At 41.2% G+C, this 15,930-nt stretch overlaps 1 protein-coding gene across 3 annotated transcripts in view; it reads right to left on the bottom strand.

Moving 5' to 3' along the window:
* LOC119650663 (serine protease HTRA2, mitochondrial-like) overlaps window positions 1-15,930 on the bottom strand; it is a 65,810-nt gene that overhangs the window by 42,794 nt on the left and 7,086 nt on the right. Inside the window, exon 1 of one of the 3 annotated variants that reach the window (XM_038053605.1) lies at window positions 13,942-15,217. The exons of 1 other annotated variant lie outside the window; for it this stretch is intronic. In XM_038053605.1, coding sequence (XP_037909533.1) covers window positions 13,942-15,080 — 1,139 coding nt within the window. In that variant the 5' untranslated portion in view covers window positions 15,081-15,217. Of the gene's footprint in view, window positions 1-3,504; window positions 4,736-13,941; window positions 15,218-15,930 lie in introns of those variants that run through there. One more of the 3 variants, XM_038053609.1, reaches the window with a different exon arrangement.

Here is a 15,930-nt window from a genome sequence, read left to right on the forward strand (position 1 = left end):
ATAAATACTCCTACATTTAATCAAGGAGTCTTTTCAGTTTTGACCGTCGTTGTGATAACAGTGAATAAAAAGGAAAAAAGGATGGAAAAGAGCCAAGAAAGTATACTTTTTCTGTTATGAGTTCAAACTCGGTCATAAAGCAGCGGAGGCGACCAGGAGCATTAACTGCGCATTTGGAACTGATACGGTAAGCGAACGAACCACACAGCGGTGGTTCGAAAAATTTCGGTCAGGCGACCTAAACCTTCAAAGTGAGCCACGTGGACTTCCAGGACCACCGATTGATAACGACGAGCTGCGTTTGCTAGTCGAATCCGCCACACGTCAGTCCGTGAGAGACATTAGAAAGAAACTAGGCGTACACTATTCGACAGCTCCCCGGCATTCGCAACAACTTGGAATGGTGAAAAAGCTCAACAAATGGGTTCCGCAGTTCTTACGGAGCAAAACATGGCGTTTCGAATGGAAATTTGCAGTTCTTTACTTTCCCGCAACAGAAGCAATCCCTTTTTGCACAGAATAGTGACATGTGATGGAAAGTGGATATTATACGACAATCGTCGCCGATCAGCACAATGGCTAGATGCTAATGAGCCACCGAAGCATATGCCGAAACCAAGTCTCCAACCGAAGAAGGTAATGGTGACTGTTTGGTGGTTTAAAGATTTATCTACTATTCTTTCTTGGCACCTGCAGAAACGATAAATGCACAGAAATATTGTGCCAAACTCGAGGAAATGGACCAAAAATTGAGTATCCAGCGGCCGAGATTAGTCAACAGAGATGATGTGATACTCCTTCACGACAATGCAAGACCTCATGAATACAGAACAACGGCTCAAAAGTTGAAAGAATTGCAGTATGAGACTCTGCCTCATCACCATATTCATCGGACCTTTCGCCAACCGACTTTTTTAAGCATTTGAAAATTGGGCTTCTACGAAACTGGCATACATGCTCTTGTATCTCGCTGGGAGAAGTGTTTTGAATCGACTGGCACCTATTTTGATTATTTGAATAAATTTTTGTAAGCTTTATAGTCGTTTCAGCTTTTAGTACCAAATCGGCCATTTCATGTGCAACAACCTAATACAAGTAGCAACCGCTCCAGGTGCGAAAGTCCAACATGTTGCTGTTCATTATACCAGCACAAAAGAGAGAAATTTAACCCCAGACCGCATGTACATATAGGACCCATAATATCGATAAATTTTGGGTGCTACTAAGTACAGACAACAGATAAGTGCTGCTACCAACAAGCAAATAAGAAACCGTCAATTTATTGGTGTAAGAATTACAAGTCGGCAGATGAATTACAGGCGAATTGGTTAAATATGGAGGCGGCCAACTACAGCAAACCTCATCAGAAAATTCGCGCCTGATGACTGGCAACGAGGTATTATCTGCACCATACATAAAGGGAGATATCGCCCAGCAAAATAAATAGAGAGGTGTCATGTTGCTGAGTACTATCTATAAGTCATTCTCCGCTATCGTGCTGGGCCCGATAGCCCCGTATTCCTAGTCATTATTGGTCCTTAGCCAAGAAGCTTTGCTACAGAAGAATTACCAACAAATCAGATTTTCTCTCCATGACAATCGACTGAAAAATTGTTGGAGTATGACCGTCAATTCAACCATCTTTCCAGCGGCTCCAATCCCGCCTTTAATAGCATAGAATAGAATGAGAGAATTCGGTATCCCGACAAAATTAATAAGACTCATTAGGTTGACCCTACCTAATATGCAAAGCTAAAAAAACAGCAGGATCACTCTCAAGACCTTTCATCATCAACAAGTTTCTAAGACAAGAGAAAACTCTGCCATGCACTACTCTTAGGTTCGATCCTCTTCCCAGTTTAACCAACCAATAACCTATGCTGACGATATTGACATAATGGGAAGAATGACCCCAGATATACCAATTGCTTTGATCCAGATTGAGCAAGGGGCGCGAGATCTTTGACTGCATATTAATGAAGGTAAGACGAAATAAATAATGTCAGCGTCAGCCCCAAGAACAAAAACAAAGACAGCAATGGACAACTGAAAACAATAAAGTTAGGAGCCTACATCTTTGGAACTGTTTTTTTCTCCTTTTACGGGAGGATGGATGCTATGATAAAATTGCCTTCAATAGGTTACTTTGGATGAACCCCTTACTTCATAACTCGGAATATTTATAGTGGAAATATTTCTAGTAGAAAAAGACGATGGGCTTTGTCTCAAGTGGAGTGATGACGTAGATCGGAATGATAGAGAACTGGTAATGTCATTGAATTGCGGGACTACGTCACAAAACCGGAATGTTTGGGGTGATTTTATTAAGGGATGCCTAGCCCGTTAGGTCGTTGATGATGGAGGGCAGAGTAATACCTTTTGCCTGTCCGAAAAGGAAATGTGTGACATCGAAAAGGCAAGAAGGGGCAGTGGGACATTTACCGGGAAAGATAGGGACAGTGGATACCTACTTGCTTTCTATGCTTCCACTGAGAATAGAAAGTGGTAGTCTACCTTTGGGATACATACTAAGGGGATGGCGTGGGTAAAAGTGGTTTTTATTCCACGAGCTGGCAAAAATTACCCTTTTCGCCCAATCCCGGACCAGGGTTATGTAGATGATATAATATTAATCTGTAGGATACCTTATAATAATCAGGATACCTTATATTATATAATAGAATACAACTAGGGCTGATAACGGCTAGTAACTGATGCAGACGGGGTTAAGCATCAATTCAGCTACGGTTGCGACAGTATCATTTACCAGGGAACGTAAGAATGATCCCTTAAAAGTTATTAGAATACACTGAATATAAGTTAAACAGGGAACATCGGTCAAATATTTGAAAATTGCATTAGACTAAAAGCTAGTCTGGAAAAGACACGTCGGAAATACAAGAAACCAACTAGAGCAGGCGTTTAGAAGATATTGCGATAATCTGAACGGACAGAAATAAACCACACGCAACGTTCAGCATTCATACCTGAAAAAGTGGCCCGATAAGCTGGATGGGGATTAAAGGCCTCGAGATTGCATCCAGAGCAGGCATTTGTTCCAAATGGCGGAATCGACCACGACGAGCCGACTCCGCTTGTGAACGGGACAAAGGCTGAAGAAAAGGAAGAATAGATAACTGAAAGTTACTGTAACTCACATTAGCAGGCTTTCATTCGAGAAGAATTTAATTGGTAGGTGTCCTTTTAAACATGTTTAAGGCATCAATTGTGGAAGAACATCCTCTCAAAAAACAGTGCCATGAAGCCCTCACCATTGATTTAGTCTTTCTCAAATAAAGCTACAAAAGAGGATAGATCAGTTGCGTCAAAAACAGAGCGCCAAATATGACAAAGTAAACATTACTTGCTAGTAAAAAGAAAATAGAGTAAAGTGTTCAGGGAGAGAGAGGAAGCAAATCGATATGACTAATTATTCCAAAGTATTGGCATTCCAACAAACGCAATATTTTGTTGTTCTTAGTCATCAAATTCTTCCAAACTTACCGCTCAGCTGGAGATCTTTGCATAACTTTCCACACCAAAACCCCTCCTTTAACTCGTTCCGGAAGACCACAACTCCTTCGTCTCAGCTCAGTTATCATAGCCTCACTAATAGACATCATTGTCATTCCGATATACCTTATAGGGTTTCTGTCCGATCCTTTATACTCCAAAAATACTTTTACTTGGTCAACTGGTATGGCGAAACTGATGCCCGGTAATATTTTCATACAATTAACGCCAATGGCTTCAGCATCCAAGTTTAGCAAGGGACCGCCAGAGTTCCCCTGATTTATCAATGCGTTCGTTTGTAAATAGACAATTTGTTTTCTAAATAGTCCCAACTCTTCCGAACGTCGATGTGCACTTATGACACCACAGGTAATGGTGTTACTCATTGATAGGGGACTACCGAGTGCTACCACCCATTCTCCAGGTTTCAACTCAGCAGAATACCCTAGTTTCAGGCTTGGCAGATTTTTACCATTTACACGAACTGTGGCTAAGTCAGACAATGTATCCACGGTCTCTATAACACCTTCGAAAACTTGACCATTAATAAGCTTAACTGAAAGCGACATATATTTCGTAAGATTAGAGTCAACGATAACATGGGCGTTGGTTAAAATAAGGCCGTTCGGGTCAACAATAAATCCCGAACCATGTGAGATTGGTATAGCTTGCTTCGTTCTGGGGTCAATCCGACGCTTATCGCGGATTTCGATGAAAACTACAGCTGGCGCAGCAATTTCGGCTACTTCTGCTATAAAGTTGAATTTATCTCTACGCCCTGCTAAGGTTGATGTGTTTGTCTTCGTTGGTTGCGCATTCGCTATTATTTGTGGGAGTAAATTTGGAATCTTTTCTCTCAGATACCTATACTTTTCCATAATGCACTCGGACACTGTTAAAATTAAGAAATCAGGGACGGACCACGATACTTTCGAATGCGAAGATTTTTCACAGTTACATTTAAGAAATCGATCCAAATTGCTACTTGGAAGGGGCTTAATTTTATCATTTTTTTGAAACCATTGTTTACAACATCGTAAATGACCCACAGTGAAAGCTAGGTATATCGGTGAAATCAATGAATCAACAGTTTGAGCGTTTCTGAAGGTGTTCATTTGATATTATATTATCCCACGTTACACCAGATTTACAATATTTATTTGACAACATTGAATACAAAATACATATATTTAAAAGCGTCCACGAAATACTTGACGGAATACGTCACTACTCACAAAGCTATATACGAGTATTTTGAAAAGCAGGGCTAGCTTAGATTTGAGTCACATTACTCGCACTCCTTCAAACAAGAAGAAAATACGCAAGAGGTGAAATCGCCTAGGCAAGCTTTGAATGTTTGCAAGCCAAAGAAAATGGCGTCTGGTGGGCATAATCTTTCAGTCCCATTGGTTCCCAAATGCGTGATGGGGTTACTGTACGTGGCTGTCCTTAGCATAAAAATTGTCCAGCTTGGTGCCAAAATCAATCGTAAAAGGAGGCGACCCAGATAATATCGCCGTGACATTTTATCAGTTCCATATTAGATAAAGAGGGCGGTGAAAGGATAGTATAGGTCCCAGGGCGAAACGTGGATTGGTACCCACGATGGAGCATAAAACCTGGGAAACGCCTGCTGAACCAACACCAACAGCTCTACTACCAAACCCTATCTCCACGTGGAGGTGATCGCTGGGAGTTCTTCCTTTATGAAAAACTGCAGACGGAGAAAGATGAAGGGTCTCCCGCCTAAAAACGGGACCAAATGTACCAACTGGTCCTCCAGATTGAGGGTTGGGTAGGGCTGACAACCCTACACGGAAAACCAATGTTACGAAGCCACGTAAGGAGCCTCGGACAGGATAGATCTTACAACGACGAACTCGGCAACGACAACGGATTAACGATTTGCGCATTTTCTCATGTTGGAAGTACCTGGTTTGCGCAGAAAGCGGTCCACAAACATACGTGGGCCTCTCCAGACGGGACCACTTTCAATCAAATTGACCACGTGCTGATTGAACGCCGCCATCACTCAGCCTTGATGAATGTCAGAAAATATATGGGGACCAATATAGACTCGGATCATTATCTCGTTGGCACGGTGCTCCGAGCTCGAATTACGACATCACCTACAATCCCCTCTGACAATCAAGTGAGAGTGAATACTGAAGCCATCCACAACACAACCCTCCGCAACACCTATAAGATGGAAATGGATGCCGCAATAACCGCAGTCAACAGAGGTCCTGGAGATGAACCAACAAGTCAGTGAACTCGAAAAGTACAGGGAGCAACCGCACCAGGCGCGGAAGTTTTACCAACAAGTCAGCAGGATGAAGTCTTATACACCACGATGCTCATCCTGCCGCGACAAAGAGGGATATCTGATTTCCGACAGAATGGGCATATTAGAGCGATGGGTTGAGTACTTTGATGAGCTACTGAACAACCAGAACATGGGCGAGTTGCAGGTCCTGCCAACTGAAGACGACGGACAAATACTGCCACCACCAAGTGTTGGCGAAACAGTCCATGCAATTCATCGGCTTAAAAATCATAAGTCGTCAGGAGCCAATGGAATTACAGCCGAATTAGTTAAATACTCGTATGGAGGCGACCAGCTACACCAAGTGATTCATCAACTTGTGCTCAAGATATGGGAGAGCGAATCAATGCCTGACGATTGGTAATGGGGCATTATCTGTCTCATACATAAAAAGGGAGATATCACACAGTGCAGCAATTATAGAAGTATCACGTTGCTGAGTACCATCTATAAGACATTCTCCGCTATCTTGCTAGGCCGAATAGCCCCATACGCCCAGAACATCATTGCCCCATACCAAAGAGGCTTCACTCCAGGCAAATCAGCAACAGATCAGATTTTCTCTCTGCGGCAAGCGATGGAAAAACTGTTGGGATATGGACAACAGTTGCACCATATTTTCATCGACTTTAAAGCCGCCTATGATAGCATAGCCAGGGTAAAACTGTACACGGCCATTCGGAATTCGGTATCCCGACGAAATTGATAAGACTGACTAGGCTGACGCTGACCAATGTGCGAGGCCAGATAAAAGCAGCAGGATCACTCTCAAGACCATTCGACATCAACAACGATCTACGATAAGGGGATGCCCTATCATGCGTCCTCTTTAACCTGGCCCTCGAGAAAGTGATCCGTGATGTTGAGGTAAATGCAAGAGGTACGATTCTCTTTAAGTCCACCCAACTACTGACGGCCTATGCTGACGAAATCGACATCATGGGAAGAACCACCCGAGACCTACAAACTGGCTTCATCCAGATCGAGTAGGCAGTGATCGACGCGAGATCTTGGGCTGCACATCAATGACGGCAAGACAAAGTATATGGTGGCAACCAACCAACAACATCCAATCGCACTGGTCAAACAGGAAAAATAAGGATAGGAGAATACAACTTTGAGACCGTTGATAATTTCTTCTATCTAGGGTCGAAAATCACAACCAATAACAGTTACGATGAGGAAATCCGCGCACGGTTGTTGTCAGCCAACAGACCATATTTCAGTTTACAAAAACTGTTCCGCTCGAAACGTCTCACCATAGGGTCAAAGCTCCTACTGTACAAGACAATGATTTTGCCAGTCCTCATGTATTCCTCGGAGTCTTGGGAAGAAGAATTGCGAACTCTTGGCCGCGTTCGAGAGAAGAATACTCCGAAGAATTGTTGGCCCCCTACATGAGGATGGACGATTCCGTAGCCTACATAACGACGAAATCTATGAGCGATACCATGACCGTCCGGTTGTGGATAAAATCCGGCTCAATAGGTTACGGTGGGCGGGTCACTTAATCCATATGGATGAGGATGATCCCACCCGGAAAGTCTATAAGGGCAATATCTATGGTAGAAAAAGAAGACGAAGCAGACCCTGCCTAAGATGGAGCGATGGCGTAGGCCAGGACGCCAGACAGCTTTTAGGGATATCGAATTGGTGGACCTCGGTGCAAAACCGGGATGTCTGGAGTTCCTTATTAAGGCAGGCCTAGACCGGATACCGGTTGTTGCGCCATTGATGATGATGATGATGATATTAGTTGTTTATAACTGGTTGCTTGGTTGCATGAATTCGCACACAGGAAAGTGCTATAGAAACACAATACATTAACAGATGTTCCAAACGAATATTAAAAGATGCGCAGAACGCATGGCGATATTGACTGAGGGTTGAACCAGATAATTGATTTTTGTCCTGCTTTTTCTTTCGAGTTTCACCTCCTTTGTATAGTCTTCTTCCCTTCCAGTTATAGAGTAGAACAATTCAAATAAGCCTTTCTACCGGCACGCAACATAGAAAACTTCTGGCAATGAAGTACCAAGCAAGGAACACTGGACGATTATTACGATCAAATTAACAATTATTTATCAGGAAGTCATTATCTGCGGATATAAATTAAGGGGTAAAGATACGTTAACTTGCGATATGTAAATGTTGGAACTAAGGCGTTCGTTGATGTGTTGGAACGCAATGATTCTTGTGGCGGTCAAAGGATAATATAAGTCTAAGGGGACCAGGGCGAAAACGTGGATTGGTAGCCATGACGGAACATAAAATCTGTGAAACGCGTACTAAGCCAACACCAACAAGTCAACTCATAAACCTTATATTCATATCCACGTGGTGAGAGTTTTTTCTTAAGGACGTAACCTACAATTAAGATAGATTTTAGTAGATTTTGAACATTGGTCATCCAAATTTGTCCATTTTTAAGGTTTTGTGTAAACACAAAACCTTATTAAAATCGGTTTACTGTCTGTCTGTCTGTCCGTCACACGCATTTTTCTCGGAGACGGTTACAGCGATTGACACCAAGTTTGGTAGAAAGGTGGGAACTGTGAACGCTCACGCATACAGTGAATTACATCCTTTTATGTCGAATTTAAGGGGGGGGGGGGGGGGGGGTCCCAAACATGGAAAAGGGAGGTGTAAAATTTTTTTCATCAAATATATCATGTGGGATATCAAATTTAAGGTCTCGATTAGTACTTTTCAAAGCCGATCTTAGTTTTGACATTTGTTGAAAGGGTGGGGAGCACGGGGTGTTGAAAGTGGTCAATTCTTTAAGGGGGCCATTCTCAGAAACTACCAAACCGAAAATTCTGAAAAAAATCAGGAGGCTGCCACTGTATGGTGCCTGGGCTCCGAAATACCTTCCATGCCGATATCTGTTTAAATAAAGTTAATAATAGTATATTACTATAATTTTTTGTAATTGGTTAGACACCCCCCTTAAGTTCATCCTGGTACCATGAAATTTTGCAGTGATATAAGCTATAATATAGAGTATGATCTTTGCCAAGTTTGGTGGAAATTGGACTATTACTAACAAAGTTATAATACCTCAAATTTGTTGCTTCTTTGAAAAGTGAAGACTATGAAAGTCAATATCACCCGAAAGTGGATACTCTCACATAATATATGGATATATTACGTGCTACGTACTAAGAAATACACAAAACCTTTCGTAGCTGAAGCGTCCAGCTTCCGGTTTCCCGACTTGTTAAGGTTTTGTGTGAAACAAAACCGTGTTAGAATCGATTCGACGTAGAGCTACCTGTCACTATTATTCGGAAGCCGTTGTGGCTATTGGCACAAAATTTGGTGAGAACAGGTCTGTGAATCCCTTCAAGTGGGGCCATTTTGTGTTGAGTTTAATGGGGCTACCCATATATCTGAAGGGGAGGTCTATATTTTTTTTCACAGGATATGATCATGTGGGGTAACAAATGAAAGGGCTTAGTTGGTACTTTTCGAAACTGATCTTTTTTTGATACTGAAACATGAAACATAGGGAGTGAGGGCTCAAATTGTATGCACTGAAGAGTGTAACAGGTCTCGATCTCAGAACCTATACAATCGAAAAATCTGAAACAATTTATGATGTTGCCGCTGTACGAAATATAGACCTCAAAAATATTCCATTTCGATATCTACTCAAAGTGATTAATAGCATATTACCATATTTTAGAAATGTGCCTGAAAACCCCTTTTAAGTTCATCTTAGCAATACATAGCACATTTGGTACCGTGATAAGCGATAATGTTATACACAACCTTGGGAAGTTGGAAAAAAGTTAAACTATTATTAACAAAATTACAGAAGGTCAAAATTGTATATTTCACCTGAATTTACCGCCAAATAAGACGTATACATATGACGTCATGATCATATAAAGTGAACTCATTTGAACTGCGGAGTTGATCATATCAAGGAATATTTTGAATTTTTAACTATGTACGAATGAAAAAACGTGTTTAGGAAATTTCTCACACAGGATGAACACAAAACCTTTATATCCGATGCGTCTAGGTTTCTGCATTCCGACTTGTTTTTATTAGAAAAAGGTTCATGCAACAATAAGTTATGTAATTATGCAGAAAAAATTTGAATTAAATCGGACGTGTAATTTTTCGGAAAGTGTATTTCAAGGAAGACGAGTTTAACGCTTGTAATACCGCTGTAAAATGGAAACGAAGGTAAACATCGATTTGAAACAGATATTTTTGAAGTATTTTTCTACCAAAAACATCAAAATGCAAAAAAAATTAACAGTAAAATACCCCATAGCTCCCCCAAAACTGCAAACGGAGAAGGAAGAAGGACAACGGGACAAATCGTATCAACAGGTCCTCCAAGCTGTTAGTTGGTTAGGGATGACAACCCTACAAGGAAAACCACAGTTACGGAACCACGAAAGGAGCCTCGGAATGGAGGAATTCTACAGTGACTGACCGTGCAGCGAAGATAGGTAAACGGTTTGCACATTTTCTTATGGAGCTGCCGACCAGCTAGCCGATATCTTATAACATAATAAGGCTGATGTTATATCGTAACAATACATGCGGTTTCCTGGAGAAGAACCACAGGCGCGGATTTTTTACGGCCAAGTGAGCAGAATAAAACCATATACACTTCGATGCCTTGCCGGGACAAAGAGGGAGATCTAATTTCCGACCATATAGGCATATCAGAGCAATGTTGAGTATTTTGATGAACTGCACAACAATCAGAATATTGGCAAGTTAGAGGTCACACTAACTAAAGAACAAATGCTGCCACCACCGAGTTTCCGAGTTTCGAAAAAACAGTCCATGCAGTTTATCGGCTTAAGAAGAAGCCAATAGAATTACAGCCGAACTGGTTTAATATGGAGGCAATCAGTAGCATCGAGGTACTATTTGCCCTTACGTAAAAAAGGAGATATCATTCTGTGAAGCAATTGTAGAGGTATTACGTTGCTGGTCACCATCTATAGGATTTTCTCCGGTATCTTGGTAAATCGGATAGCTCCATATGCCCAGAGAGGCTTCATACCAGGCAACTCAGATTTTCTCTAAAGTGATGGGAAAACTGTTCAAATATCAGTTACACCATTTTTTCATCGACTTCTAGGCCGCCTATGATGGCATAGCCAGGATAAAACTACACGCGGACATGAGAGAAATCTGTATCCCGACTAAATTGATAAAACTGTCTAGGCTGATTCTGACCAATGTGCGAGGTCACTTAAAAGCAGCGTGGCCACTTTTGAGATCATTCAATATACACAATGGTCTAAGATGCGTGAATTTGATATAAATGGGAGAGACACCATCCCTTTCAATTCCAATCAACTACTGGCATATGCTGACGACATTGACATAATGGGAAGCACAACCCGAGATGAACAAACTGCTTTCATGCAGATCGCCAAAGTAGTCGGAGCGAGATTTAGGGCTGCATATTAATGAAAGCAAAACGAACTATATGGTAGCAACGTCAGTATCAAAAACGAAAGAAATAACAACATCAAATAGCACTGGCCAGCTGAAAACAATAAAGATAGGAGAATACTACTTTGAAACCCTTGATAATTTGTCCTATCTACAACTATTCTATCCTATCAACATCTCAACCGATAATAACTACGACGACGAAATTCATGCGCAATTGTTGGTAGCCTACTCCAGTTTACAAAAACTATTCCACTCTCCACTCGCTCTTACTATACAAGACGATAACCTTGTCAGACCTCATGTATCTTTCGGAGAGTTGGGTTCTTGGCAACAAAAGTTGCCAACTCTTAGCCGCGTTCAAAAGAAAAATCCTTCGAAGAATTTTTGGCCCCCTATACCAACGAAATTCAAGAGCGATACTTCGACCGTCTGATTGTGGATAAAATCCGGCTCAATAGGTTGCGGTGACTGGGTCACTTAATCTATAGGGATGAAGATGATCTAGTCCGGAAAGTCTATAAGGGCAATATCTATGGTAGAAAAGGAAGACGAGGCAGGCCTGAGATGGAGCGATGTCGTTTTCAAGCACACCAGACAACTTTTAGGGATATAGAATCGGTGGACCTTGATGCCAAACCGGAATGTCTGGAGATCGTTACTAAGGCAAGTCTAGACCGGATTGGTTGCTGCTCCGTTAATAATAATGATGGATTCTTCTGGCATTAGGTGATTTCACAATGCGTACTAAATGAGTTTATGTGGAGAATGTCAAACGCCTTCTCTAGATCTAGTAATGCATGTTTTTTTTCTGAGTAACCACTCAGCATGTATTAGTCAGTAAACAATACATCCATCCATAGCGATCACCAGACAATCGTCTTTGATCTGATAAAAAGGCAAATGCATACCACAAGTTCTGATGAGAAAGGGAAGAGACAGGGTTATTTCGGCCGGTACCGAAGTTTAGGAATTGTTTTCATTTACCTTGGGCACAGATTTTCCCTCCACGACTCTTGTGTTATGCCGTAGACCGATTGAAACCATTAAGATAAGAGTTGTGGGGACTTTCACAAAGTTTAAGAATGACTTAAACTTTGTGAAAGTCCCCACAACTCTATTTCGCCCCTGAGACTACAAACAGTATAAGCTTTGTGAGCAGAGCTCCTTATGTGCTTTACTGTGGAGTTTCGCTGTTAAACTTAGGAGTCGTGCCCCTTAGTTGTGACCACAGTAGATCTACTATAGGCAGTACATTTACAAAAATGACCCCACTTGCAAATGGCTTGCAGAAGCTTATCTGTACACATCAGAGACGCTAATCAAGGAAAAGGCGTAATCTTCGTCAAATCGTATTGGTAAGAGAGAGATCGGTGAGCTTTTGCTATTCTGGTACTACGGCGTGCTCACCCACATATCAAAAAGTTGTTTCACGTATTCACTTATACATAAGCAAAAACTTGTCAATCTCACCAATACATTGGCAAGTCCGGGCGGTATGTCAAACACAGCTGATCGGGTTTTCGTTACATCTCGCTCATGCTCAAGGGCAAAACAATTTGAAATCGTGTGTACTCGCACTGATTTCCCCCCTTGAGGGGCAAGGGGGAGTGAGGTAGCTGTCTAGTATCTAACTGTGGTTGTGACATAGCCATTGGACAAACCGCTCATGCAATCAGTGTAAAACAGTAAGGCTGTGCCAATCTCGGTGGGACTCTAATTGTGGTCTGGATTACGCTCACAGGAATTTACGTTAAACCCCCTTGGCCATCATGGCTTCGCAACCCGAATGTAGGTGTGATATTACTATATTCTTCATTGTAATTGAATACTGCTCTATTGGGAGAGATTCTTAATCTTGTTCGAGCCTGTACCACATACATATGTATTAGTGGCGATCGTGGGAACAGTGTCGAAGTTTATCTATCGCAGCGCCATCTAATGGCGAGCTACTTCAACGTATTTTCCATGGAAAAATACATAAATACACCAATTTTCATCGCTACAAACACTGCAGTAAGTAATCAAATTAAAGAACTACGTTGCCTTTGTTGTTCCTCATAGTTTTGAGCTAGACCAGCTTGTGCACCTTGCAAATAGGAATTAAGTAAATAAGATGATAGACAGAGGGGACCAGGAAGGCGTAGATGTAGGCGCAATTAATGGCCGAACGAGTATTTGGCTAGAGCAAAAGCAGGATGGCGATGGTCATCTTAGTAGGTAAAACTCTCACAGTAGTTACATATGGGTCAGTGTACTGCTCCGGGAATAAGCAGTGAGCCGATTTTAATAAGGTCTTAGTTTACATAAACCTCTGAGACAGCTGGCCGGAATATCGCCAAATATGTATTTGATGCATCTAAGATAAAATACCTTCAAAACCGCATTGATTCCGAGAGTTCAAGCTGTGCTTAATGAGCACGTGAATGAGGTCAATAAGAATAGCAATCTATCAACCACGTGAATCCCTGAGGGAGAAAGGGCTTTTGTACTTCATAAGCGATTGCTCTTACATATCGTGAGAGGAAGAACAAATGAAAGTCCAAGATATCCAGGAGAAGCAACTCCTCCAAAGGTAACTTTGCTTCTCCAGTGATTTGCACATATGTCTTAAATCGCTTTAATTTAAAGTAAAATAATTACTGTGTCCCAACAAAAATATTACTTACCGTTCACCTGGCGATTCAGTTATAACTTTCCATACCAGCACACCTTCTCTTACTTTAACAGAAAGGCTGCATTGTCTTTTCCTTAGTTCTGCTATCATAGGTTCAGTCACGGTCATCATGGTTATACCTATGTATCTGGTACGTCTAACATTTTGGGCGTACTTCTGGCCCGAACTAGTACTCAAGAAAGCCTTGGCATGGTCAATTGGTATGGCAAAACTGATTCCGGGTAATATTTTCATGCTGTTAATTCCAACTGCCTCTCCATCTAGATTCAATAATGGCCCCCCTGAGTTTCCCTGGTTGATTGAAGCATCCGTTTGTAAATAAACAATTTTTTTTTTAAACAATCCGAGTTCTTCAGATTTTCTATGGGCACTTATAATACCACATGTAACTGTGTTACTTAGTGCCAGAGGACTTCCAAGTGCAACTACCCATTCTCCAGGCTTCAGCGAGGTAGAACCACCCAGCTTCAGTACAGGCAAATGTGATCCTTTCACCCGAACCGTCGCTAAATCCGATTGAGTGTCTGCATTCTCTACAACGCCTTCGAAGGTTCTCCCGTCAACGAGTTTAACCAAAATTGACATATTATTCTTCAAGTTATTGTCAATGACAACATGGGCGTTCGTTAGAATTAAGCCACTCTGGTCGATGATAAATCCCGAACCGTTGGAGATCGGGGTTGGTTGTCCTGTGTAATAGTCAATGCGCTTTGTATCTCGAATTTCAATGTACACCACAGCTGGAGCAGCAAGGTCTGCAACTTCTGCTATAAAGTTATATTTTTCACGCTGCCCTGCCAAATTTTTTCCTAATTTTGTAGCAACCACCACAAACGGGAAGAACTCTTGCAATTTCTCTTTATAATATCCATAGTTTTTTGCGATATATGCTGAAGCGGCCAGGACTAGAACTCCTGGTATAAATCTTTGAATGATCGGCACATGGGAATAGGAACCGGTCGAATGTTCCTGCTTAGAATTCTGGAATCGTTCTAATTTTATATTTTGCAATTTAGTTTGGTTTCTGCTGTGAAACCAGTGTTTGTTGTTTCGCAAAGGACCAGCTATTAGTGCGAAACATATCGGCCGAATTTGTGAATCAAAAGTTATGATCTTCTTAAAAGTGTTCATAACAATTAAAAAATTTTTAAAATCTTCTGAAAATTTGTTGCATTTACTAAAAATTTAAACAAAATTTAATTCTAAAATTTTTTCAAAAACTGACGATTCATCTGACACCTACTTTCACTGATTCACTTATACTCAATGCTAACTAAAATTTTATTATTTTCCTCACTAATCACTGGCCTTTTTTGGGTATAAATTAGAATATTTTTTTTCTTTAGGTCACAGGTTCCAAAATCGAGGGTAAGTTTTATTATATGGTAAGATATTTTTAAAAGCTACATCTACAAAGTCCCTAAAATATGTACCCTTTTAAATATACTCCTATGAGTAGGGATACCAGTTAAATTTCGGGTAGGATTTAATTTTGAAAGGCGGATGAAATGTTTCACAAAGTTCGATTGCCGACAGAAAGGTAGTAAGCAGACAGGAAGCTGTCGCACCACACTTCGGTCTACGGGAGAGGCTGTCTGGCCGCTCACACACCCCCCATTATTATATGTTTTTATAGTTATCGCATTTTCTGCAAGATTCTTGGTGTGTAAAATATCGCTACAGTGCCACTCTAATAAAGTAGGTACGTATAGGTGGAAGTCGTGTCGTTCTAACGTCAGAGATTTTTTCAAGATTGCTAAAGAATGGTTTACTCAGTGTCCATTTTTAAGGTTTTGTGTTTACACAAATTCAAATCGGTTTACTGTCTGTCTGTTCGTCACACCCATTTTTCTCGGAGACGGTTGACACCAAATTTGGTAGAAAGGTGGGAACTGTCAACGCTCACACATACAGTGAGTTCCATCCTTTAACGTTGAATTTACGTCAAAGTTGTTGGTTATTTGAAAATTGAAGACTATGA

Source organism: Hermetia illucens, chromosome 3 (assembly GCF_905115235.1).
Source record: "Hermetia illucens chromosome 3, iHerIll2.2.curated.20191125, whole genome shotgun sequence".
NCBI lineage: Eukaryota > Metazoa > Arthropoda > Insecta > Diptera > Stratiomyidae > Hermetia > Hermetia illucens.